A 26347-nucleotide genomic window follows, 5' to 3' on the forward strand; every position below is an offset into this window, starting at 1 on the left:
AGAGGTGCAGAGAGGCAACAGAGGTGCAGAGAGGCAACAGAGGTGCAGAGAGGCAACAGAGGTGCAGAGAGGCAACAGAGGTGCAGAGAGGCAACAGAGGTGCAGAGAGGCAACAGAGGTGCAGAGAGGCAACAGAGGTGCAGAGAGGCAACAGAGGTGCAGAGAGGCAACAGAGGTGCAGAGAGGCAACAGAGGTGCAGAGAGGCAACAGAGGTGCAGAGAGGCAACAGAGGTGCAGAGAGGCAACAGAGGTGCAGAGAGGCAACAGAGGTGCAGAGAGGCAACAGAGGTGCAGAGAGGCAACAGAGGTGCAGAGAGGCAACAGAGGTGCAGAGAGGCAACAGAGGTGCAGAGAGGCAACAGAGGTGCAGAGAGGCAACAGAGGTGCAGAGAGGCAACAGAGGTGCAGAAAGAGGCTACAGAGGTGCAGAAAGAGGCTACAGAGGTGCAGAAAGAGGCTACAGAGGTGCAGAAAGAGGCTACAGAGGTGCAGAAAGAGGCTACAGAGGTGCAGAAAGAGGCTACAGAGGTGCAGAAAGAGGCTACAGAGGTGCAGAAAGAGGCTACAGAGGTGCAGAAAGAGGCTACAGAGGTGCAGAAAGAGGCTACAGAGGTGCAGAAAGAGGCTACAGAGGTGCAGAAAGAGGCTACAGAGGTGCAGAAAGAGGCTACAGAGGTGCAGAAAGAGGCTACAGAGGTGCAGAAAGAGGCTACAGAGGTGCAGAAAGAGGCAACAGAGGTGCAGAAAGAGGCAACAGGGGGGCAGAAAGAGGCAACAGGGGGGCAGCAAGAAGCTAGAGAAGGGCAGCAAGAAGCTAGAGAGGGGCAGCAAGAAGCTAGAGAAGGGCAGCAAGAAGCTAGAGAAGGGCAGCAAGAAGCTAGAGAAGGGCAGCAAGAAGCTAGAGAAGGGCAGCAAGAAGCTAGAGAAGGGCAGCAAGAAGCTAGATAAGGGCAGCAAGAAGCTAGATAAGGGCAGCAAGAAGCTAGATAAGGGCAGCAAGAAGCTAGAGATGCGCAGCAAGAAGCTAGAGATGCACAGCAAGAAGCTAGAGATGCGCAGCAAGAAGCTAGAGATGCGCAGCAAGAAGCTAGAGATGCGCAGCAAGAAGCTAGAGATGCGCAGCAAGAAGCTAGGGGTGCGCAGCAAGAAGCTAGGGGTGCGCAGCAAGAAGCTAGGGGTGCGCAGCAAGAAGCTAGGGGTGCGCAGCAAGAAGCTAGGGGTGCGCAGCAAGAAGCTAGGGGTGCGCAGCAAGAAGCTAGGGGTGCGCAGCAAGAAGCTAGGGGTGCGCAGCAAGAAGCTAGGGGTGCGCAGCAAGAAGCTAGGGGTGCGCAGCAAGAAGCTAGGGGTGCGCAGCAAGAAGCTAGGGGTGCGCAGCAAGAAGCTAGGGGTGCGCAGCAAGAAGCTAGGGGTGCGCAGCAAGAAGCTAGGGGTGCGCAGCAAGAAGCTAGGGGTGCGCAGAAAGAAGCTAGGGGTGCGCAGAAAGAAGCTAGGGGTGCGCAGAAAGAAGCTAGGGGTGCGCAGAAAGAAGCTAGGGGTGCGCAGAAAGAAGCTAGGGGTGTGCAGAAAGAAGCTAGGGGTGTGCAGAAAGAAGCTAGGGGTGTGCAGAAAGAAGCAACAAATATAGAAAGAGGCAAGAGGTGCCATAAGAGAAGAGGGGAGAAGAAACAGGCAAGCCAAGTGCAGAAAGAGAGGAGAGGTGCAGAGAGAGGCAAGTGAGGTGCAGAGAGAGGCAAGTGAGGTGCAGAGAGAGGCAACAGAGGTGCAGAAAGAGGCAACAGAGGTGCAGAAAGAGGCAACAGAGGTGCAGAAAGAGGCAACAGAGGTGCAGAAAGAGGCAACAGAGGTGCAGAAAGAGGCAACAGAGGTGCAGAAAGAGGCAACAGAGGTGCAGAAAGAGGCAACAGAGGTGCAGAAAGAGGCAACAGAGGTGCAGAAAGAGGCAACAGAGGTGCAGAAAGAGGCAACAGAGGTGCAGAAAGAGGAAAGAGAAAGAGGCAAGAGAGGTGCAGAAAGAGGCAAGAGAAGTGCAGAAAGAGGCAAGAGAAGTGGAGAAAGAGGCAAGAGAAGTGCAGAAAGAGGCAAGAGAAGTCCAGAAAAAGCAGAAAGAGACAACAGAGGTGCAGAAAGAGGCAAGAGAAGTGCAGAAAGAGGCAAGAGAGGTGCAGAAAGAGGCAAGAGAGGTGCAGAAAGAGGCAACAGAGGTGCAGAAAGAGGCAACAGAGGTGGAGAAAGAGGAAAGAGGGGTGCCGAAAGAGGCAAGAGGGGTGCCGAAAGAAGCATGAGAAGTGCAGAAACAAGCAGGAAGGGTACAGAAAGAGGCAAGAGGAATGCAGAAAGAGGCAAGAGGTGCAGAAAAAAGCAACAGTGGTGCAGAAAAAAGCAACAGAGGTGCAGAAAAAGGCAATAGGGGTGCAGAAACAGGCAAGTGAAGTGCAGAAAGAGACAAGAGAAGTGCTGAACGAAGCAACAGAGGTGCAAAAAGCAAGAAAAGTGATGAAAGACGAGTTACCGAAAGAAATGAGGTTCAGAAAAATGCAAGAGAAGTGCAGAAAGAAGCAAGTGAGGTGCAGTAACAGGCAACAGAGGTACAAAAGGAGGCAATAGACCTGCAGAAAGAGGCAAGAGGAGTGAATAAAGAGGCAAGGGAAGTGTGAAAAGAAGCTGCAAAGGTGCAGAAAGAAGCAGCGGAGGTGCAGAATGAGGCAAGAAGTGCATAAAGGGGTGCAGATTGAGAGAAGAGGGGTGCAGAATGAAGCAAGAGAAGTGCAGAATGAAGCAAGAGAAGTGCAGAATGAAGCAAGAGAAGTGCAGAATGAAGCAAGAGAAGTGCAGAATGAAGCAAGAGAAGTGCAGAAAGAGGCAACAAAGGTGTTACAAGAAGCAACAGAAATGCAGAAAGAGGAAAGGTGCAGAAAGGGAAGAGGGGCGCAGAAAGAGGCAAGAGGGGCGCAGAAAGAGGCAAGAGGGGCGCAGAAAGAGGCAAGAGGGGCGCAGAAAGAGGCAAGAGGGGCGCAGAAAGAAGCAATTGATGTGCCGAAAGAGGCAAGAGAAGTGAAGAACGGGGCAAGAGAAGTGAAGAACGGGGCAAGAGAAGTGAAGAACGAGGCAAGAGAAGTGAAGAACGAGGCAAGAGAAGTGAAGAACGAGGCAAGAGAAGTGAAGAACGAGGCAAGAGAAGTTCAGAGAGGCAAGAGAAGTGAAGAACGGGGCAAGAGAAGTGAAGAACGAGGCAAGAGAAGTGAAGAACGAGGCAAGAGAAGTGAAGAACGAGGCAAGAGAAGTGAAGAACGAGGCAAGAGAAGTTCAGAGAGGCAAGAGAAGTTCAGAGAGGTAAGAGAAGTTCAGAGAGGCAAGAGAAGTTCACAGAGGCAAGAGAAGTTCACAGAGGCAAGAGAAGTTCACAGAGGCAAGAGAAGTTCACAGAGGCAAGAGAAGTTCACAGAGGCAAGAGAAGTTCACAGAGGCAAGAGATGCAGAAAGTAGCAAGAGAAGTGAGGAGAGACTAGAGAGTTGCAGAAAGAAACACGACGTGCAGAAAAAAGAAAGAAGTTCAGAAAGTGGAAAGTGAGGTGCAGAAAGAGGCAAGAGAGGTGCAGAAAGAGGCAAGAGAGGTGCAGAAAGAGGCAAGAGAGGTGCAGAAAGAGGCAAGAGAGGTGCAGAAAGAGGCAAGAGAGGTGCAGAAAGAGGCAAGAGAGGTGCAGAAAGAGGCAAGAGGTACAGAAAGAGGCAAGGGAGGTACAGCAAGAGGGACAAGAGGTACAGCAAGAGGGACAAGAGGTACAGAAAGAGGGACAAGAGGTGCAGAAAGAGGGACAAGAGGTGCAGAAAGAGAAGAGAAGTGCTGAAAGACGCAAGAGAAGTACAGAAAGAGAATAGCGGTGCAGAAAGAGGCAAGAGAGGGTGCAGAAAGAGGCAAGAGAGGGTGCAGAAAGAGGCAAGAGAGGGTGCAGAAAGAGGCAAGAGAGGGTGCAGAAAGAGGCAAGAGAGGGTGCAGAAAGAGGCAAGAGAGGGTGCAAAAAGAGGCAAGAGAGGGTGCAAAAAGAGGCAAGAGTGGGTGCAAAAAGAGGCAAGATGGGTGCAAAAAGAGGCAAGATGGGTGCAAAAAGAGGCAAGATGGGTGCAAAAAGAGGCAAGATGGGTGCAGAAAGAAGCAACAGAGGTGCAGAAAGAGGCAAGAGCGGTGCAGAAAGAAGCAACAGAGGTGAAGAAAGAAGCAAGAGGACTGATGAAAGAGGCTAGAGAGTTACAGAAAGAAACGAGAGGTGTAGAAAAATGTAAGAGAAGATCGAAAGAGGCAAGTGAGGTGCAGAACGAGGCAAGGGTGTTGCAGAAGCAGGCAAGAGAGGTGCAGCAAGAAGCACGAGAAGTACAAAAAGAGGCAGGAGAGATGTAGAAAGAAGCAACAGAAGTGCAGAATGAGGCAAGGGAAGTGCTGAAAGAAGCAAGGGAAGTGCTGAAAGAAGCAACAGAGGTGCGGTAAGAAGCAAGGTAAGTGATTAAAGACCAGAGTTGCCGAAAGAAACAAGAGGTGCAGGAAAAAGCAAGAGAAGTGCAGACAGAGGCATGTGAGGCACAGAAAGAGGCAAGTGAGGAGCAGTAAGAGGCAAGTAAGGAGCAGAAAGAGGAGAGAGGGTGTGCAGGAAAAGGCAAGAGAGGTGCAGAAAGAAGCAAGAGAACTAAAGAAAGAACCAACGGAGTTGCAGAAAGAATCAATGAAGTGTGAAAGAAGCAACAGAGTTGCAGAAAGAGGCAAGAGGAGTACAGAAGCAAAGAAAGAAGCAAGAGAGGTGCAGAAGGAGGCAAGAGAAATGAGGCAAGAGAGTTGTAGAAACTGGCAATAGAGGTGCTTAAAGAGGTAAAAGGAGTGCAGAAAGAGGCAAGAGAAGTGCTGATAGAGGCAAGAGCAGTGCAGAAAGAGGCAAGCGCGGAGCAGAAAGAGGCAAGCGCGGAGCAGAAAGAGGCAAGCGCGGAGCAGAAAGAGGCAAGCGCGGAGCAGAATGAGGCAAGCGCGGAGCAGAATGAGGCAAGCGCGGAGCAGAATGAGGCAAGCGCGGAGCAGAATGAGGCAAGCGCGGAGCAGAATGAGGCAAGCGCGGAGCAGAATGAGGCAAGCGCGGAGCAGAATGAGGCAAGCGCGGAGCAGAATGAGGCAAGCGCGGAGCAGAATGAGGCAAGCGCGGAGCAGAATGAGGCAAGCGCGGAGCAGAATGAGGCAAGCGCGGAGCAGAATGAGGCAAGCGCGGAGCAGAATGAGGCAAGCGCGGAGCAGAAAGAGGCAAGCGCGGAGCAGAAAGAGGCAAGCGCGGAGCTGAAAGAGGCAAGCGCGGAGCTGAAAGAGGCAAGCGCGGAGCTGAAAGAGGCAAGCGCGGAGCTGAAAGAGGCAAGCGCGGAGCTGAAAGAGGCAAGCGCGGAGCTGAAAGAGGCAAGCGCGGAGCTGAAAGAGGCAAGAGCGGAGCTGAAAGAGGCAAGAGCGGAGCTGAAAGAGGCAAGAGCGGAGCTGAAAGAGGCAAGAGCGGAGCTGAAAGAGGCAAGTGCGGAGCTGAAAGAGGCAAGAGAAGGCAAGGGCGGAGCAGAAAGAGGGAAGAGGGGTGCAGAAAGAGGGAAGAGGGGTGCAGAAAGAAGCAATAGAAGTGCAGAAAGGAGCAAGAGGTGCAGAAAGAGGCAAGCGAAGTGCTGAAAGAAGCAGCAGAAATTCAGAAAGAGGCATGAGAGGTGCAGAAAGAGGCAAGAGTCATGCAGAAAGAAGCAAGAGAGGTATAGAAAAAGAAGAGAGGTGCCAAAAGAAGCAAGTGAGTGTGCTTTGTACACCATTAGTACCAATTTAACACCCATATTAAGCATCGAGTATTAGGTGACCATTCCAGCTTTGCAAAGGGCCTTCTACCACACTAACACTGGTCAGTGAATTTTTGTTAATGTTTGAGCCGTTTGAGCTAGAAACAAGGTTTTTTTGTTCAAATCTGCAGATCATGCAGGAGATAATGGATTATGCGAAAATTGGCGCAGCTGAACAGTTGCCTAATTCCACTGGCCCTGCTTATATATCTGACTAGGTTCAAAAGTGCTCCTCAGTGGTTCCTTCTCTTTTTGTGTCATTGAGTTTATAGTTTAGCTTCTATGGAAACGAGGAAGACTAAACCTGAGGTTACCACTCCACAACTCAGACTACCATACCATACCACATAATTACTCTGCCTAACACATAATCCCACTCTACATAACAAACAAGTAACTTACCTTCGGTAATGCTTTTTCTGGTGGATACGGTATCTGCCTGTGGATTCCTCATCTTAGGAATATCCCCTGCGCCAGCATTCTGCGGAAATATTTCCTATCTCTCCACGCCGACGAGGTCGGCACAATGCTATGGCTCCGCACGCGGCTCCGCATGACGTCATTGGAGCCATAAGAGGGCCACGTCGGCGTAATGACGTCCGCTCCACCCATTTTTTCTGTGCCTCCGAGGCGAACGGAAGGACCGGCCATAGAGACAATGCATACATAGTACACAGTATTCACACAAATACACACACTGTACAGTGAAAAAGGAAAGCAAAAGAAAGCAAGCACTTCCCATAAGCCTACACAAAGGCAAACAGAGGCAATACAAATGACAATATGAAACAACCATATTAACCAATACCTCTTTTAAGGTATAAAAAGTTGGACAACGGGGAGGCGGTGGGTCAGTGAGGATTCCACAGGCAGATACCGTATCCACCAGAAAAAGCGTTACCGAAGGCAAGTAACTTGTTCTTCTAATGTATACATCTGCCTGTGGATTCCTCACCTTATGAAAAGAATCCCACAGCAGTCCAACCCCCGGAGGAGGGTGTCCACCCTTCTATACCAAAAAGTCCTGCAAAACCGAGCGCGCAAAATGGCCGTCCCTCCTCACCTCAGAATCTAAGCAGTAATGCTTCGCGAAAGTGTGTAGGGAGGCCCAAGGTGCGGCCTTACAGATATCCAACACAGAAACACCTCTGGACAAGGCAGAAGTAGATGATTTAGCCCTGGTGGAATGAGCTCTAATGCCTTCAGGAGGCTCCTTACCAGCCAGAGTGTAGCAGATCTTGATGCACAAGATGATCCACCTGGATAGAGTGTGCTTGTGCACCGCCTTGCCCGTCATGCGTCAAACGTAGCCCACAAAGAGCTGGTTGTCCAATCGCAGGTCCTTCAATCTATCCAGATAGAAACTACCCGCCCTCTTAGGATCCAAGCGGTGAAGCCCCTCTTCCTCCTTGGAAGGGTGAGGGGGGGATAGAAAGTAGGGAGGGTAACGGACTGCCCTAGATGGAAGGAAGTTACCACCTTAGGCAAAAAAGCAGCCCTGGTCCTGAGAACCATCCTTTCAGCATAAATAGTCAGAAACTGAGGCTTAGAACTCAAAGCCTGAAGCTCACTCACCCTCCTGGCAGAGGTGATAGCCACAAGGAAGACCATTTTGAATGACAGCAGTCTTAAAGGACAACTGTGCATAGGTTCAAATGGGGAACCCATTAAGAAAGTTAAAACTAGATTTAAATCCCACTGGGACATAACGAAGGGAGTAGGCGGAAACCTATTAGTAAGGCCCTTAATAAACCTTAAAACAATCGGAGATTTAAAAAGAGACGGCTGATCAGGCAAACAAAGAAATGCCGATAAAGCAGACAAATAACCTTTAACAGTAGCCACAGCACAACCCTGCTGAGCCAAATGCAGCGAAACACAAAGAACATCAGAAAAATAGGCTTTTAAGGGATCAATAGACCTCTCTCCACACCATTTAACAAATCTTGACCACCTGTAGGAGTAAATGGACTTGGTGGAGTGTCGCCTGGCCGATAAAATAACATCCACCACGTTAGGCAGGAGAGAGAAAGAGTTCAGGTTGCCCCGTACAATCTCCAGGCGGTACAAAAGGGGGTGGTGATGGACGGAGCATCAGAACCAATCAAACACTCACACCCACTCAACAGATCTGGGTTTGATCCATCACCGTTCTTTAGCCCACTCTGCCATCCCAGTTCAGACATGGCCATATGCAAATCAGTCTGACCCAATCTCCAGGCACGAATGTGCAGGCTCTGGAGGTGGGGCTGTAGAACCTGCCTCTCCAACTGTGAGAGAAGGTCTACCCTGAGAGGGAGACAGAGCGGAGGGTGCAACGAGAGGTGAAGAAGGTCTGTGTACCACACCCTTCTTGGCCAATCCGGGGCAATCAAAATAACTTGGGCCCGGTCTTGGCGAATCTCTCAGAACCCGAGGAATCAAGGGTATGGGAGGAAACGCATAAAGGAGTTGAGAGCTACAACTCAACTGAAATGTGTCCCACAACGCCCCTTGCATCAGAAACTGAACACTGCAGAATGACGGGCAGTGCACGTTCGAGAGTAGCAAACAGGTCCACATGAGGAGACCCCCACGTCCGGAAGAGGTGTCAAACTACATCCGTATGAAGCCTCCACTCGTGGTCGGCAGAGAACTGCCGACAGACTGTCCGCACGCACGCACGTTCAGCACCCTGGCCAGATGATTTGCAATCAAACAAATACGACGGTCCTGAGCCCAGGACCAAAGCCGCAACGCCTCCCTGCAGAGACGGTACGACCCTACTCCTCCCTGCTTGTTGACGTACCACATTGCGGCAGTGTTGTTCGTCGGGACTTGAAACGACTGACCGCAAAGGGCAGGGAGAAAGGCCTTGAGCGCTAAACGTATCGCCCGCAATTCCAGAAGATTGATATGAAGCAATCTTACCTCTGGAGACCAAAGATCCTTGATCTCCAGATACCCCAGATGAGCACCCCACCCTAGGGTAGAGGCATCCGTTATCACTGTGGCCACAGATGGAGGAAGATGAAAGGGCTTTCCTTGAGACAGATTGTCCTCCACGCTACACCAAGACATATCCGCTGCAGCTTCTCTGGAAATCCTGACTGACTCCCTGAGATCCCTGTTGTGCTGATACCACTGCCTGCAGAGACACCACTGGAGCGCCCTCATGTGCCAGCGTGCATGGTTGACCAACAGAATGCAGGAGGCGAACAGACCGAGCAAGCGTAGGACCTTCAGAACTGGAACAACCGCTCCATTGTGAAACAAAGGGATAATTTCCTGAATGTCGAGAACCCTTTGCAGTGGAGGAAAGGCTTGACACACAGTGGTATCCAGTACTGCCCCTATGAACAGGTTGCGCTGAGAGGGCACCAGGTGAGATCTGGGAACATTTATCGAAAAACCCAATCTGAACAACAGCTGAGTTGTTACCTGCAGATGACGGCGCACCATCTCTGGCGTCTCTGCCTTCAGAAGCCAGTCGTCCAGGTAGGGGAAAACCGGGATCCCCGACTTCCTGAGATGGGCAGCCACCACCACCATCACCTTAGTGAAGATTCGAGGTGCAGTAGTAAGACCAAAAGTAAGGACCGCAAACTGGTAATGTTGAGAACCAACCGTAAACCGGAGATACTTCCTGTGCGACTTCAGGATTGGGATGTGAAAATACGCATCCTGCAAGTCGATGGACACCATCCAGTCCTCTTGTTGCAGCGCCTGAAGAACCTGCGCTAGGGTGAGCATCTTGAACCTCTCCTGCTTGTGAAACAGATTCAAGATTCTGAGATCCAGGATGGGTCGTAACCTGCCATCCTTCTTGGGAATCAGGAAATACCAGGAGTAGCATCACTGACCCCTTTCCTGCTCCAGAACCAGCTCTATCTCACCTTTTTGTAACAGGACAAGCATCTCCTTCTGAAGGAGTAAATGATCCTCTGTGCAAAATCCTTGGCATGAGGAGGGAATTCCCTGAAGGGATGGGCGTACCCATTTTCTACCAGATCTAAAACCCAAAGGTCTGAAGTGACCAATTTCCAATCCTGTAGAAAATGGGTAAGCCGGCTGGCGGATCTAGGGCTGCTTTCCTGCATTACCAGGAGGGACTGGGGAGGTAGAAGAGGAGGAGGAAGAGGGCTGAAAACCCGCTCCACGAAGGCAACCTCTGCCCTTACCCCTGTAGGACTTGTACAAGGGGTTTTGTTGCTGTTGCTGCTGCCGACAGGAACCACGAAAGGATGACTTCCCAAAGCCACAGTATCTTCTATAGCCATAACCCTGTGCCGGAGACTGTAAACCCAAGGATTTCGCTGTGGCCTTACGGTCTTTGAACCTTTGCATAGCAGAGTCGGCTTTTTCTCCAAAAAGCCTAGATCCGTCAAAAGGAAGATCGAGAACGGCAGCTTGAACATAAGGAGAGAACCCAGAAGACCTTAGCCATGCATGTCTTCTCTTGGCAATGGATGAGGCCATCACCCTGGCAACCGAATCTGCCGTGTCTAGGCCAGACTGGATGACTTGGCGAGCAGCAGCCTGCGAGTCTGCCAATACCTCACTGAAATTTCCCCGATCTTTCTCAGATCATTTTTAAAGAAGCTGTTTGGCAGAGTCCATAAGGGCATGAATGTATCTACCCAACAAACAGGTAGCGTTAGTGGACTTCAAAGCCATGCTCGCTGAAGAGAAGACCTTCTTTGCAGATTGTTCAAGTTTCTTAGAATCCCTGTCAGCAGGAGCCAGCGGAAAGGCGCCCGTGGACTGCTTTGAACATGAAGCCGTTACAACAAAGAAATGATGAACGGAATGCTGACAATGCAGACATTCTCCCCCAGTCAAGAGATCTGGGTTAAATCCATCGTTCTTTTGCCCACTACGCCACCCCAGTTTAGACATGGCCATATGCAAATCAGTCTTGACCCTGTGCCTCATGGGAACAGTCCAGCCCGAACTGCCAAGCCATGTCTTCCCTGGACCGGAATCAAGCATCCTAGGACCGGTTTCTGGCTATCAGCCGTCATCAGCCAGGATAGCTTGACTCCAGTGGCGTAGTGAGCACGGGTCCCACGTCTGGGAATACCCATCCCACTTAGGGCGAAAAGCGTTACAACAAACAGTGACCCGTGCTCACTACGCCACTGGAATAAAGCTATCCTGGCTGATGACGGCTGATAGCCAGAAACCGGTCCTAGGATGCTTGATTCCGGTCCAGGGAAGACATGGCTTGGCAGTTCGGGCTGGACTGTTCCCATGAGGCACAGGGTCAAGACTGATTTGCATATGGCCATGTCTAAACTGGGGTGGCGTAGTGGGCAAAAGAACGATGGATTTAACCCAGATCTCTTGACTGGGGGAGAATGTCTGCATTGTCAGCATTCCGTCCAATATTTGTTTGTTGTAACGCTTGAACATGAAGCCAGCACCACCAAACTCTCAGGTGAAGGATGAGACGAAAGGAACACAGGATCCCCTGGAGCAGGCCTGTACCTTCTGGACACCGACCTTGAAACTGCAGGAGCAGAAAGACTATTGCGCCACACCTTAAGGATTGGCTCCGTCAAGGCATCATTGAATGGCAAAAGTGGTTCAAACACAGAGGACAGAGAATGAAGCACCTCTTTGAGCAGATTAGGCTTATACTCCGCCATAGGGAGCTGCAGATCCAAGAGCTCCGCAGCCTTCTTTATCACAGTATGGTAAGGTGCAACTTCCTTTTTTGGGGAAGATTTCTGAGAAGCAAAGTCCCACTCCGGAGAGGTGTCAAGTCCACTTGCCTCACCCAGACCCTCAAACATATCCTCAGACTCATAAATGTAACCTTCCTCCATTTCTTCAGCCTGGTACTGTTCCTCTTCTAACAACCTCTGCAACTTCTCTCCTCGATCACATCTTCGGTTGCAGTGTCGGCAGCACCACACGTGGCGTCGATGGCTCCGGGAGCGGCGTCGAAGGAGGATCCGGAGCAGCAACCGGCCCCGAACGAATTCATGAAGAAGGTTTGCCAGATGGAGCCGGGGGACTGCACATACGGCGTCGACATCCTAGGAGCTGGAAAATGCCAAGACTGGATCGTTGGCACGAAGGGGGCCTGAGGATAATGGTGAGGCAAACCCAAATTAAATGCCCGAGGACCCGCGGGACCCGAAGGTGCAACAGAAGTGTATACAGCCCTGGTAAACACACCATACTTCACATTTAAAAAATGCGAGGGGTCCGAACCAGGTGCTGGAAATTGAGGATACTGAGCCGGTTCGAGATCCAATCGAGGCACCTCCGGAGTCGGAACCGCTGGAGTCACAGGCGGAGCCACAGGAGCTGAAGGAGCCTCAGCATCAGCCGGATCTGACAAACCTTCCGAAGTCGGAGAAAATCTCGGCGTCCGTGACTGTGCCGGAGTCCCCTTTTACGAAGGAGAATGGGATGGAGACACTGAAGGTGAAGGAGAGACAAAGTCCTTAACACAACGTTGAGGAGCCGGAGAAGGCGACCTCGAAACCACAGGCTTCGACGAATGGCGCCGAGATCCATGCCTCTTCTTCTTTTTGTGCTTACACTTCGAGTCATGTGAAGTCGGCTACCTCGACTTCAAACGTTTTCGACCTCTTTTTTTCTTTCCTCACTTTAGCCATGTACAGTTTGGCTTCCCGTTCCTTCAAGGCATTCGGGCTCGTCTTTCTACAGCAAGAACAGCTCTCAACGTCATGATCGGATGATAGACACCACAGACAGTCCTCATGGGGGTCAGTGATCGACATATGACCCCCGCACTCTTTACAGGGCTTGAAGAAACCAGACTTCCTTGGAGCAGACATGGCAAAACCACAGAAGGAAATAAGCCAAAATGCAGAAAGTATGGAGAGTCCCAGAAAAACCAACGTCATCACGCCGATGTGGCCCTCTTATGGCTCCAGTGACGTCATGCGGAGCCATAGCATTGTGACGACCTCGTCGGCGTGGAGAGCTAGGAAAAATTTCTGCGGAATGCTGCCGCAGGGGATTTTCATAAGGTGAGGAATCCACAAGCAGATGTATCCATCAGAATGTTATATACTAAATACCACATACTTTCTATCCACATGTTTCACTGCATAACATACCACATAATTCCACTACACACAACATACATCCACTCCACTTCAAAAAACATTAGTAAAACACCTTTAACATTTACAACGCCAATAGCTCTAACTCTCGCAAATGCAAGACCTATTACATTACAAATGCTTCTTTTGTTTGCAGAGCGACAGAGAAAGGGGGCTGGTCCTTCGACCAACGCTCAGGAAATTCACTGCGTAGGACTTACAGGAGGACTTTCTTGGGGGATGTCCACATTAGTCCTGAAGTCCTCAGGACACAAGGGGATCTCATCACCCCAACAGCAGTGCGCCAAGAGGCGCGTTTGCAGTGTGTTGTAAAAGGGGCGTGGCCTCGGACCAACTCTCAGCAATCCCACAGTGTGGGGCTTACTGGAGGTACCTGGTGGGCTAGTTGGTCCCTAAGGACCCTTAGGATCAAACAGGACTTAATCCCCCAACCCAGAGCACGCTAGGAGGCGCATTTGCAGAGTTGTGCAGGGAGGGGGCGGGGCGAGTTGCCAGTTTCTTTTTTTGCAATAGCAAACTGCAATGTCCCGGGGTGGGCACCCCTGGACATTGCTGGAACGGGCCATGGGGGGTGGCAGTCCCCAGGGCCATGGAGGGCTCCTGGAGGGAGGCTGCAGAGCCCCCCATCCCATCATCTTTAAAGCCCTGGGGAGGTGGTCATCACTGGGGCAGCATGGAGGCGAGCAGGAGCACCCCCCACCTTTTAATAAAAAAAATGCCCCGGGAAGGTGGCAGTACCTGGGGCTTGGAGTGCCCGCACAGCCCCCCCACCCTTAATTAACAAAAATGCCCCGAGGAGGTGGTGGTCCCGGGGCAGTGTGAGGGGCAGGAGCCCCCCCACGCTATTTTATTAACAAATAGCCCCAGAGAGGTGGCGGTCCCAGGGGCTGCGGGGGCCACGTGCCCCCTGCATATCATTAAATTTGTCCCAGGGTGGTGGCAGTCACCGGGGCTGCGGGGGCCCCACATCACATTTTAGCAATGCCCCTGGGACCCGGCCCGCCCGCGAGCTTAGTTAAGGGAAATTGTGTTTCATTTTTTTGGCAGGAATTGCAGGCCCTACGTGAATCCTGCCGGAAATATTTAAAAAAATGTTTTTTTGGGGCCCTCAGGGTCCCTGTGGGACTCCCTAAGCAGGCCTAGGAGATCAAGGTGTTTTTACCCTACCCCTTATTCTTGTTTTTTACCTTTTTTCTTGTGACTCAGTTCAACCAAGTCACAATATGGCTGTCAACACTTCCTGGTTTGAAGTGTTGGCAGCCAATCAGAGTCAAGATCAGTAGGGTTTATGGATCCACCGCGGTCACCAGATACTAATATTTCTAAATATATAAATTTCTCAGGAACTTCTGAACGGATTTACCCCATTTAACAAAAAGTGCACTCTGTACCAAGAGCTACCTTTCTGCCAAATTTGGTGTAATTTCTCTCAGCAGTTCGGGCAGTAGCCGCGATAAATGTTTCCTATGGAAATTATCATGGAGAAAACGCATTAACGGATCCCCCTTTTTACTCAGGACTCCGCTTGACGAATCACCCCAAAGCTTTGAAGACAGGAGCTGACCGGAGTGCTCCATTAGTTTTGAAAATTTCACGAAGATTCGTCAAACGGCGCCATAGATATTGGCAAATCAAAAAACGATTTTACTATGGAAACTATGTCCTAACTATAACTACCTACTAGCAAACCCCAGTGAGAAATCTATATCTATCTATCTATCTATCTATCTATATATTCACTTAAAAAACCATAGGATTCACACGTTATAGTTAGGAATTAGCATTTAAAAAACCTTGCAAATTCACTTAAAAAACCATAGGTTTCACACATGTTATAGTTAGGTGGACATTTCACTCGTAAAAAACCAATGAAATTCCCCCGTTATAGTTAGTTCAGATAACTATAACTCGCGCGCCCGCAATCCACTGCTCATGACGTTACATCACTCAAGACATGGTCAGTGGCATCACTCGTGACATCACTGATGACATGATCCTTGTGATAGAGTGGCGGTCACGCGAGTTATAGTTATCTGAACTAACTATAACGGGGGAATTTCATTGGTTTTTTACGAGTGAAATGTCCACCTAACTATAACATGTGTGAAACCTATGGTTTTTTAAATGCTAAGTTATGTATGTATTATTATATATATTTTTTTAAGGTTTTTCACCGTGCGCGCACCGCGCGATTTAAAAAAAAAATAAAAAAATAAAATGTTTTTTCACCCTTCGGGTTCCTTCAGGGACCCCCTGACAAAGGCTAGGGGGTCAGGAACTCTCTACCCTGCCCCCTTTTCACGTTCGCCACCTCTCTTTTTCAGTGTCGCACCCAAAACAAACAAAATGGCGGCCGACACTTCCTGATTTCGACCGATTCGAACGTTGACTGACATGTAACCACCAATCAGAATTACGCTCGCGCACGTAAGGGTGCGCACACGGTGCGCGGTCATAGATATTTATGTACAATTAACTGCAATTTTCTCAGGAACTACTGTACAGATGGACTCCATATATGCAAAAGGCACATGCCTGACCTGAGGACTACCTCTCTGCCAAATTTCAAGTTATTCTGTTCAGCCGTTCGGGCTGTACCTTCGACTAAAGGTCCTATGGGAAAATGCATGGAGAAAACGCGTTTTGGGACCCCCCTTTTATCTCGGCCCCCGCTTGACTAATCACCCCGAGACTTTCAGGGTAGGAGCGGAGCGCCTCATTAGTTTTGAAAATTTCACGAGGATTCATCAACCGGCGCCAAAGTTATTCAAAATAGAATTTTGAGATTTCCTATGGAAACTCGGTCCTAATTATAACTATCTACTGGCGACCGCCAGTAGATAATATACACATAGATATATATATATATATATATATATATGTCTCACACACACACACACACAAATGCACATTTTAAAATCTCACGATAGCATACAAATACTACACACATTATAGTATATACCATAATGATACCACTTAAACTCTTCTCCAGAGTAAATCAAAGGGTGTGCCCTGTATAATAGGGCTCAGATAAACAACATAGCGCAAATTCTACATCAAAAAACTGACAGAGTCCAGCACTTCTGCAGTTAGCAGAGCAACCAAGACAACCACTTCTCTGGATTAAAAAGACCATCCTGGACATACCAGATGAATCATATAACTAAGTTGTGTAGAAACCTCTCTACACGAGACCGAAGACCAAAGTTAAGCTTACAAAATAACTCAAGTGGACTTATCAAATTGACTAGCTGTGAATTACCTTAAGGCCGTATCAGCCCGTTCACCAAATAAAGGGATACCATCAAAAGGCAACCTTTTGAGGCTCTCCTAAAAAGGATTCGAGAACACAAACTGACACTATCAAGCATGCCTACGCAGAGCAACTGACTAAATCATAGCTCTAAACACAGAATCTGTGGTGTCCAGGATACATTTGCTAGTAAATCTTGCTGCCTCCCGGCACCGCCTGCAATAACTAATTTCTGCGTTCCTCTGACAGAGAAGGTAGCCTGTGTGTGACGGAGTCTCAAAGCATATGAAAACCTGGACATAACACATTTTGTGTTTGGAGACATCAAAGCTGTTCTTACAGAAGAAAATATATTCCTCCCACAACTTTCTAACTATCTGGATTCTTTGCCAGATGGAACCGAAGGAAGGGCATTAGGGTCCTAAGAAGCTGTAGCAGCTTGAACCACCAACCCTTTCGTAGTGGATGTTGCAGGGGACAAAGGGGGTCCCCAGGGGCAGGTCAATGCCTGTGACCCACAGCCCGGTCAACTGGAGCTCTGGTCATGGGGTTTGCACAAGATCCTAATAGCAGGTCAAACGGACTCATTAAAAGGAGCACAGGCTCCCCTCCCGTCTTGCATTGATGAAGAATATTCAAAGGATCCATGGACAATTCCACGGAGGCAAATTGGCAATCCAACACAACAGCTGCCCTCTTCAATATTTCAGCTAAGAAAGAACTTTCCTCCGTTGCCATACCAGGTGTAGAAAGTAAATTTGAAACTGGATAAGACTAATCCACTAACTTCCCCCAGTTCAGTAAGTCAATTTTCCTCCACAGGGGGTTGGACAGCTTGCAAAGGATTTTGACCCTCAATATCCTCTTCTTTAGTTACCAAACTGTGTATTCCCAAAAGAAAAACAGACAAAGGCTGAATAACAGTAGATGTAATCATCCAAAGAAGAAGGAACTGTTGGCGCCGACGCCGTTGCAGCGTCATCTTGACGTTGTAAATAGGAATAGGATCAGCGTCCATCGACGCAGCCATCACCAGCTGAATAGACTCCGAAGCATCAGGGTCGACACCGACCGGCACCGCCGACTTCAAAGGGTGACTAGATGCCTAAGATGTAAACCCCGAAGGGTGTGCACCGTGGCTGTCTAAAATCCGATAGCGGAGTCAGACGGCCCAACTGTCACTGAGGTCGAACCTGTCTGTGAGGATCCAGCCAGGGCAGCTCCTACCTCCTTGGGGCTAGAGGGCGCACCAGAGGGAGACTGATGCCCAAAAACCTTTTGCAGGAAAAAATAATATTCCCTTATTTGGGCTAGATTCACCCTGACTCCAGGATATTTAGAGAGGCGCGTGATAGACTCTTGTAAATGCTCCTCAACCGATGGTTGGGAGACAGGGTCAGACTTGTGTGTTGACCGTTGGGTTCTCGGAGCCTTCCTGGATGTTGACAGAGGCGACCCCCTCACCCAAACATATCAATTGATCCCTAGACTTCAGTGAGGATTGACAACGATGCATTTTTCAGAAAAACGCCCATCAAGGATTTTTCATAAGGCACTCTTTCAATGCCTTGGACAAAGTCGCTGGCTGAAACCGCAGTCTTCTGAGTCGTGATGTTCTCCAAGGCACCGCAAACAGACAGTATGCAGATCTGTGATCAACATTTGTCTATCACAAATTCCGCAAGGTTTAAACCCAGACAACATTGCTTGAAAAAGTACACTGTTTTCTTGACAAGACGTCGAGATGGGCCTGAAAAAACAGCCTCTAACCGCACGGGTTCCATGCTGCAAGCGCGGAAAAGAAGGAACCGTCATCGGTGAGGGAGTTCTATGGACTCTGTTAACGTAACATCTGATGGACGACGTTGATACGGAGCTGCACGATACCCTCTGCCTGTATGCGGACTTGCTCTGGAGAAAAATTTCTGGATCCAGTCTCGCACCTTGGCAGGATTCTAAAGTAAGGAATCTGCAGCTAGATGTCTCTATCAGATCCCTAGCTCATTGGTTGGGACTGCCTAATACAGGAGCAATGAAGGTATACGAATGATTAAGTGCTACAGGCAGACACTGAAGATGAACTGCAAGAAAGTAACAAATGTACAAGAGAAAAATATACAGTACGGCAAAAAGGCTTAACTGGGTGTATGGTGTTCAGTGCTTTAATACCCTGAAGATATGCTCTACTTATGCTCTCATCTTCTATTTATCTCCATGCCCAACCATTATGTATGTAACTCAAAACATTGCTTGTTTGCCATTGACAACTTTATTTGATCACTAGCTGTACTTTCACCATGCACTGAGCTTCATGCTCATTAAAAATTATGAATGAGTTACTGGCCAAAAACTGAAATGATTGTTTTACCTCAGTGTATTAGAGTCTGAATGGGTGTAGGGTGTGTGTGTGTGCGTGTGTGCGATTGTGTGTTTTACATGCTATATGCCTACTGAAGAGTACTGGAGGTGCGCGACATTAGACAGTCTCAGATCATTGGCACGGTGTCATCAATAAGCCTTTTTAACTGTTCGACCCATCATTTACACTACAAAACATCAGAAGCAGTTTCTTTACTGTCAAATGATTGTCCAAGGTTCTTGGGTCTATCAAGAGAGCATTCTAAAAAGTCTGTCACAGACTGCAAACTCTTCCCTGCAGCTCTTTGTTTGTTGAACTTCTTAATAGAACAGCACATGTTTAGCTCATCCCTGAGTATCTTGTGGACTGATGAGCAGTGGACAGAATGGCCCTATATTTCTGTTCGCTGCATGACCATGAGAGTGGTGCACTAGCACAGCCTTGCTTTAGCTGCAGCTTGGGCACCATAAAGTAATTTGTATGTCATTTGAAAATTTACTAATGATCGCTTACCTTGATCTATCAATTCTTTGCTCAATAGGAAATCTGGGTGTTCATGTTTCTTAGCTGTAGAAAAAGACATAAAACACAGATTAAATGTCAAAGCGGTTATATCAGAAATGGTAATATTTTACTACTATGTTACTTACCAATTTTAAGGATCTCTTCCACAGCCTGTGAAACAATCTTGTTAATGTTGTAGGACCTGAAAAATAGAAATATATGACAATTACGTTTATCTATACAGCAGCACAGTGGTTTAGATTTTCCACTAGTCAACATCTGCATAGAGTTACTTCCATGAATGACGTGAACAGATGTTAGTCTTTCCACAGTAAGCCATCCAGCCTAATTTAATTCAATAATCTGCAACACATCTACGGGTGTTCCATGTTTCATCAGATAGAAAGGCTCCGATAGGATAGTATTCCATTACAATGTGGACTATCACCAGTCTAACTGTAGCTGGACAGTTGTGGCATTAGATTTCATAGTTCAGAAACACAGGACCTTCTACTTGCACCCCAAAAGCTAGCCTGTTAGAACCCTATTGTAAAATCTATTTAGTCTCCCATAATTCCACATCCTCTAGTTTTCCTGCGTAGATTTATAAAATGCAGCACAAATGAGATGTGTTTTTTTTTATGTCTTGGTGTATACATGCTATGAAGTGTGCATCTTCATAATGATGTGGTAACTGCAGCACAAGATGGGGCGTTCCTTCCATGTTGCTTGTGTCAACACAACACCCCTTGTGCAGCTTCTCCCTGCAGTGGCCTGTACACCTGGTAGGATTGTGGGAATCTTTATTTATGCTCTGCCAGACCAAAGCTTTGCGAATGGACAGCAGACTGAGCAAAAGAATTTGACTACCTTTATCGCTCTGACTCATGCGCATCTAGAAGATGAGATCCGCACTGTTCCTTACTGAATATATACAATTCCCTCTTTAACAGGAGTTAAATACATATCTCAAAGCACTGGCACTCACAACCTCTTCAAGGAACAGATGGGAGCACCTAGAGTGGTATCCCGGATTTCTTAAGGCATGGAACACAATTTGAAACCTCATTTAGACCATATGTCCAAAATGCAATGAATAAACTTGGTCTTAAATATAAAATCCCCACTCTCATCCTGAGGCGATGGGCAGGAATAAGTGAAACGATGTACAAGGCAAAGATGATGAACTTGTAGTCCAGATATTCGGAGAAGCCAAAGGAAAATGTAACAGCAGCACTCAGTCGGAGAATGCCAGGGAGCATTCTGCAGGAAGAAGCTGCAGAACCCAGACTGGGAACATGAATAATGGCAATCTACACTACTACTGCATGCCTGTAATGAGAACAGGCTGAATTACCATCAACCCAAATCCTGGCAGAGGGAGACAAGGCAATAGGAACGGACGCTATTCAAGGTATCAAAAGTGACTGGACCCTAGAAACCTCTGAGAAATACATTTAGGCAGAGTCTTGATTGCCTGTGCCCACTGTCTGAGTGTTCCTTATCAACCACCTGATTCTGATGCCGCCGCTTGTGAGATGGGAGTACGAAGCACATCATGGCACAGTCAACTCTCGACAAATGCAGAGATTGCAGAATGGGAACCTGGCATCGCCATACTTGGAACATGTACTAAAAGTGATATAAATTATGCTGAGAATGAAGCTAGCACCCAAATAGGAGGAGGAAACACTTCAGTCCCTTGTCTGGCATACTGGTAATTGTAAAGCATGAGACCGCTGTTGAATGAACACTTTGGGTAGAACTAAACAAAGACAGCACATAGTAGCATTGCAAGCATTTCAGGTCATACAGGTACCTGTAAGCACAACAATAGAAAGCATCAGCAAACCTGGAGCCTGCCCCCATAAATTCAATTCAATTAAAGTAAATAAACATTACCATGCTTTTGATCCTGTACCGGTGCACACATTCAAACCAGAACTCTTCTGTTTCTCCCAAGGGCCATCATCAACAGATATTTCGTAGTAGGAGGCCCTATGAAGTGAGAAGGTAAAACGAGGTTTGCAGGATTTATATTTCACCCTGAATAAGACAGAACATAGTCTAAATAAGGTGTGCAGTTATCTTAAAATACATCGACTTTCAGCATGACATCCAATCTGTCTACAAAGTACTGAACAATCTGTAGGAGTCAACACTGAATGTTGCATTGAACCTACACTGTCAAAGATAAAAACACTAAGTGCTTGCTTACTGTATTATTTCACAACCGATGCCCCCATTATGTCCGACATGCAAACCTGTATGATGTGGTGTCAGTGCTAACTTTTCTTTGTTTTCTAAAAATCAATAAAGTTGATTATCAAAAAAAGATAAGAACACTAATTGTGCCTCAGCTTATGAAGAAAATGCACTCTTATTATTATTCAGTCACTAGATTTTGAGAAATTCTTGCAATGAAAGATAGAGTCATCTAAAAAGTGCAACTTTAAAATGCTCATGAATAGATCCTCACTCATGCCAATTTCCTCTGTGTGCCTTGCCTCCAACGGTATTAGAAACTCTTTAATATAAAAGATAAGAGGGGCTGGGAGGGAGGTAACGGCCCATCCCATATGCTCCAAACAGGAACATAAATTAAATAACAAGTTACTTACCTTCGGTAACGCTTTTTCTGGTGGATACAGTATCTGCCTGTGGATTCCTCACCTTGTGAATATCCCCTGCGCCAGCAACATTCGGAAACTTTTGTAGCAGTCCACGCCGATGAGGTCGAAGACGACGTCACAGAGACACGGCTCCGCACGCGACTCCACTGACGTCACCGGCTCCATAAGAAGACCTAGTCGGCGTGATGACGTCAGTTCCGCCCCCTTTTTTCCGTGCCTTCGAGGCACACGGACGGACTGACAGCAATATATATAGAGAGATATAAATACATTTTGAAACACCAACAACAGAACTCTAGGTATATAATGATGGACAACGGGGAGGCGGGTGGGTCAGTGAGGAATCCACAGGCAGATACTGTATCCACCAGAAAAAGCATTACCGAAGGTAAGTAACTTGTTCTTCTGATGGATACATCTGCCAGTGGATTCCTCACCTTGTGAATAGATTCCACAGCAGTCCCCACTCCCGGCGGAGGGTGTCCACCTTTCTATACCAAAAAGTCCTGAAGGACGAAACGAGCAAAGTGTCCGTCCCTCCTCACCTCGGTGTCTAAGCAATAATGTTTTGCGAAGGTGTGGAGGGAGGCCCAAGTTGCCGCCCTACAAATGTCCTCCACAGGAACCCCCCTAGACAAAGCAGAAGTGGAAGACTTTGCTCTAGTGGAATGGGCCCTTAAACCCTCTGGAGGTTCCTTACCAGCCAAAGAGTAGCATATCTTGATGCACAAGACAATCCACCTGGAAAGGGTGCGCTTGTGCACCGCTCGACCTTTCCTGCAGCCAACAAAGCCCACGAAGAGCTGGTCATCAACTCTGAAGTCCTTTGTCCTGTCCAGGTAGAAGCTCAACGCCCTCTTAGGGTCCAAGCGGTGAAGTCTCTCCTCCTCCTTGGAAGGGTGAGGGGGAGGATAGAAAGAAGGAAGGGTAATGGATTGCCCCAGATGGAAGGGAGTTACCACCTTAGGCAAAAACGCAGCCCTGGTCCTGAGTACCAATCTTTCAGCATGAATGGTCAAGAATGGGGGTTTTGAACTTAGAGCTTGAAGCTCACTTACCCTCCTTGCCGAGGTGATTGCAATGAGGAAAACCGTCTTAAAGGACAACAGTCTCAAGGGACACTTGTGTAAGGGTTCGAAGGGAGAACCCATAAGATAAGTTAATACAAGGTTTAAGTCCCACTGAGGCACAATAAAGGGAGTAGGAGGAAACCGGTTTGTGAGACCCTTGAGAAAACGAAGAACAATAGGTAATTTAAATAACGACGGCTGATCTGGCAAACAAAGGAAAGCCGACAAATAACCCCCAACAGTAGCCACAGCAAAGCCTTGCTGAGCAAGAGAAAGGGCAAACTGAAGGATGTTAGATAGACGAGCCTTCAAAGGGTCAATGGACTTCTCTCCGCACCAAAGTACAAATTTGGACCACCTATAGGAATATATGGATTTGGTGGAATGACGTCTGGCAGACAAAATTACATCTACCACATCCGGTGGGAGAGAAAAAGAACTCAGGTTGCCCCGTTTAATCTCCAGGCATGAAGGTGTAAGCTCTGGAGGTGGGGGTGAAAAACCTGCCCCTCCGACTGCGAGAGGAGGTCTGCCCTCAGAGGGAGATGGAGTGGAGGGCACGAGGAGAGGTGGTGAAGATCTGTGTACCACACCCTTCTTGGCCAATCCGGGGCGATCAATAGAACTTGGGCCCGGTCTTGGCGAATCTTCCTCAGAACCCGAGGAATCAAGGGTATGGGAGGAAACGCGTAAAGGAGTCGTGAGCCCCAACTCAACTGAAACGCGTCCCCCAGCGCTCCCTGCATCGGATACTGGAGACTGCAGAATGACAGGCAGTGAGCATTCTCGTGAGTGGCGAACAGGTCCACCCGAGGAGTTCCCCCACATCCGAAAGACGTGACGAATTACCTCTGGATGAAGCCTCCACTCGTGGTCGGCGGAGAACTGCCGACTGTCCGCACGTACGTTCAGAACCCCGGCCAGATTTGCCATCAGACAAATCTGATGGTCCTGAGCCCAGGACCATAGACGCAGGGCCTCTTTACAGAGACAATGAGACCCCACTCCTCCCTGTTTGTTTATATACCACATCGCGGTAGTGTTGTCCGTCAGGACTTGAACAGACTAACCGCGAAGGGAAGGGAGGAAGGCCTTGAGCGCCAAACGTATCGCCCGTAACTCCAGAAGGTTGATGTGAAGCAACCTTTCCTCTGGAGACCAAAAACCCTTGATCTCCAGATCCCTCAGATGAGCACCCCACCCTAAGGTGGATGCATCAGTTATCACCGTTGCCACCGATGGAGGTAGATGGAAGGGCTTTCCTTGGGACAGATTGCCCTCCACGCTCCACCAAGATAGATCCGCTGCAGCTTCTCTGGAGATCCTCACAGACTCCCTGAGATCTCCTTTGTGCTGATACCACTGCTTGCGGAGGCACCACTGGAGCGCCCTCATGTGCCAGCGTGCATGGTTGACCAACAGGATGCAGGAAGCAAACAGACCGAGCAGGCGAAGGACCTTCAGGACTGGAACGACCGCTCCATTGCAAAATAAAGGAATCATTTCCTGTATGTCGAGAATCCTTTGAGGAGGAGGGAATGCTCGACACACAGTAGTGTCCAGTACCGCACCTATGAACAGGTTGGGCTGAGAGGGCACCAGGTGAGATTTGGGCATGTTTATTGAGAAACCCAATTTGAACAACAGCTGAGTTGTATCCTGCAGATGATGAAGCACCTTCTCTGGCGATTCCGCTTTGATCAGCCAGTCGTCCAGATAGGGGAAAACGGCAATCCCCGACCTCCTGAGATGGGCTGCCACCACTGCCATCACCTTCGTGTAGACTCGGGGTGCAGTAGTAAGACCAAACGGAAGGACCGCAAACTGATAATGTTGTGATCCTACCGTAAACCGGAGATACTTCCTGTGCGACTTCAGGATGGGGATGTGGAAATACGCATCCTGCAAGTCGATGGACACCATCCAGTCCTCCTGATTCAGCGCTTGAAGAACCTGCGCAAGGGTGAGCATCTTGAACTTCTCTTGCTTCAGATAAAAATTCAAGATCCTGAGGTCCAATATCGGACGCAATCTGCCGTCCTTTTTCGGAATCAGGAAATACCGGGAGTAGCATCCCTGACCCCTCTCCTGCTCTGGAACCACCTCTATCGCACCCTTCTGAAACAACTTCAGGACTTCCTCCTGCAGAAGAAGACAGTGGTCCTCCGAGCAAGCACCTTGACAAGGAGGGTAATTTGGAGGGAATTCCCGAAAAGGAAGGGCGTACCCATTTTCTACAAGATCCAGAACCCAGAGATCTGTAGTTACACATTCCCAATCTTGTAGAAAATGGGTAAGCCGGCCCCCCACAGGACCAGCATGATCCAGAATGTCGGATCTAGGGCTGTTTTGCGGTGGTGGGAGGGGCTGAAGAGGAAGAGGAGGAGAGTTGACGGCCACGTGAGCGACCCCTGATTCTTCCTCTGTAACCCTTGGACAAAGTGCCTTGCTGTTGTTGTTGCTGCTGTTGCTGGGTCTGTCTGTAAGAGCGAAAAGTCGCCCTTCCGAAGCCTCTATACTTCTTGAAAGATCCCCTTGGCTGGGATTGAAGATCCAACGACCTTGCCGTAGCCTCGCTCTCCTTGAAGCGTTCGAGAGCGGCATCCGCCTTCTTGCGAAACAACCTAGATCCATCAAATGGTAGGTCCAACAAAGCCGACTGCACATCTTGGGAGAATTCAGAGGACTTTAGCCACGCACCCCTCCTGGTGGCAACAGAAGACCCCATAACTCTGGCAACTGAGTCTGCTGTGTCCAGTCCACTTTGAATTACTTGTCGTGGAGCCGCCTGAGCATCAGTCAAAACTTCATTGAAGCCGGCCCTATCCTCCTCCGACAACTTTGGTGCCAATTTTTTCGCTGAGTCCATAAGCGCATGGATATAGCGCCCCAACAGACAAGTTGCGTTTGTTGACTTTAGGGCCATGCCGGCTGAAGAAAAGACCTTTTTGGCCGACTGGTCCATCTTTTTGGCCTCTGTCCCCTGGAACCTGAGGGAAGGCACCCTTGGATCTTCCCGAACAAGCAGCCTGAACCACCAGGCTCTCAGGCGATGGGTGCGATGTTAAAAACTCAGGATCCCCTGGAGCCGCCCTATACCTCCTTGCGACAGTCCTAGAGACCGCAGGAGCTGAAAAAGGTTTACGCCATACCTCTAATACGGGGTCGATAATGGCCTCATTAAAAGGCAACAAAGGCTCTGAGACTGCAGTAGGCGAATGCAGCACCTCAGTAAGAATATTAGACCTGAACTCCGTGGTTGGTAACTGGAGGTCTAACAACTCAGCAGCCTTCCTGATGACCGCATGATACGGCGCTACATCCTTTGAGGGCTAATCTGATGGTGGAGTGATTTCCCACTCAGGAGACAAATCCAGCCCACTTGCCTCCTTTAGCTCCTCAAACACTTCATCAGAGTCAACCAACTCTCCCTCTTCAGCTTCAGCTTCCTGCAAAAGATACCTCCTTTCATCCATCACTCTCTGCGCCTTCCTTCTGGATCGAATCCGCACCAGCGGCGGCGCCGTGTTAGAATCCGACGGCGCCGGCCGCGGCGTCGAACGTGGATCCGCTGGAGCAGCCGGCGTCGAACGAGCCCGAGCCGGCG

General features: G+C 48.8%; 1 protein-coding gene across 3 annotated transcripts in view; it reads right to left on the reverse strand.

Annotated features, from left to right (window-relative positions):
• Positions 1-26347, reverse strand: part of NADK2 (NAD kinase 2, mitochondrial) — a 690519-nt gene that overhangs the window by 150612 nt on the left and 513560 nt on the right. For 2 of the 3 annotated variants that reach the window (XM_085631045.1, XM_085631044.1), the window contains 3 exons: positions 20940-21083; positions 19184-19239; positions 19047-19100 (listed from right to left, as the gene is read on the reverse strand). In XM_085631045.1, coding sequence (XP_085487171.1) covers positions 19047-19100; positions 19184-19239; positions 20940-21083 — 254 coding nt within the window. The remainder of the gene's footprint in view (positions 1-19046; positions 19101-19183; positions 19240-20939; positions 21084-26347) is intronic. The other variant, XM_085631046.1, reaches the window with a different exon arrangement.

Source organism: Triturus cristatus, chromosome 2_1, assembly GCF_964204655.1.
Source record: "Triturus cristatus chromosome 2_1, aTriCri1.1, whole genome shotgun sequence".
Taxonomy (NCBI): domain Eukaryota; kingdom Metazoa; phylum Chordata; class Amphibia; order Caudata; family Salamandridae; genus Triturus; species Triturus cristatus.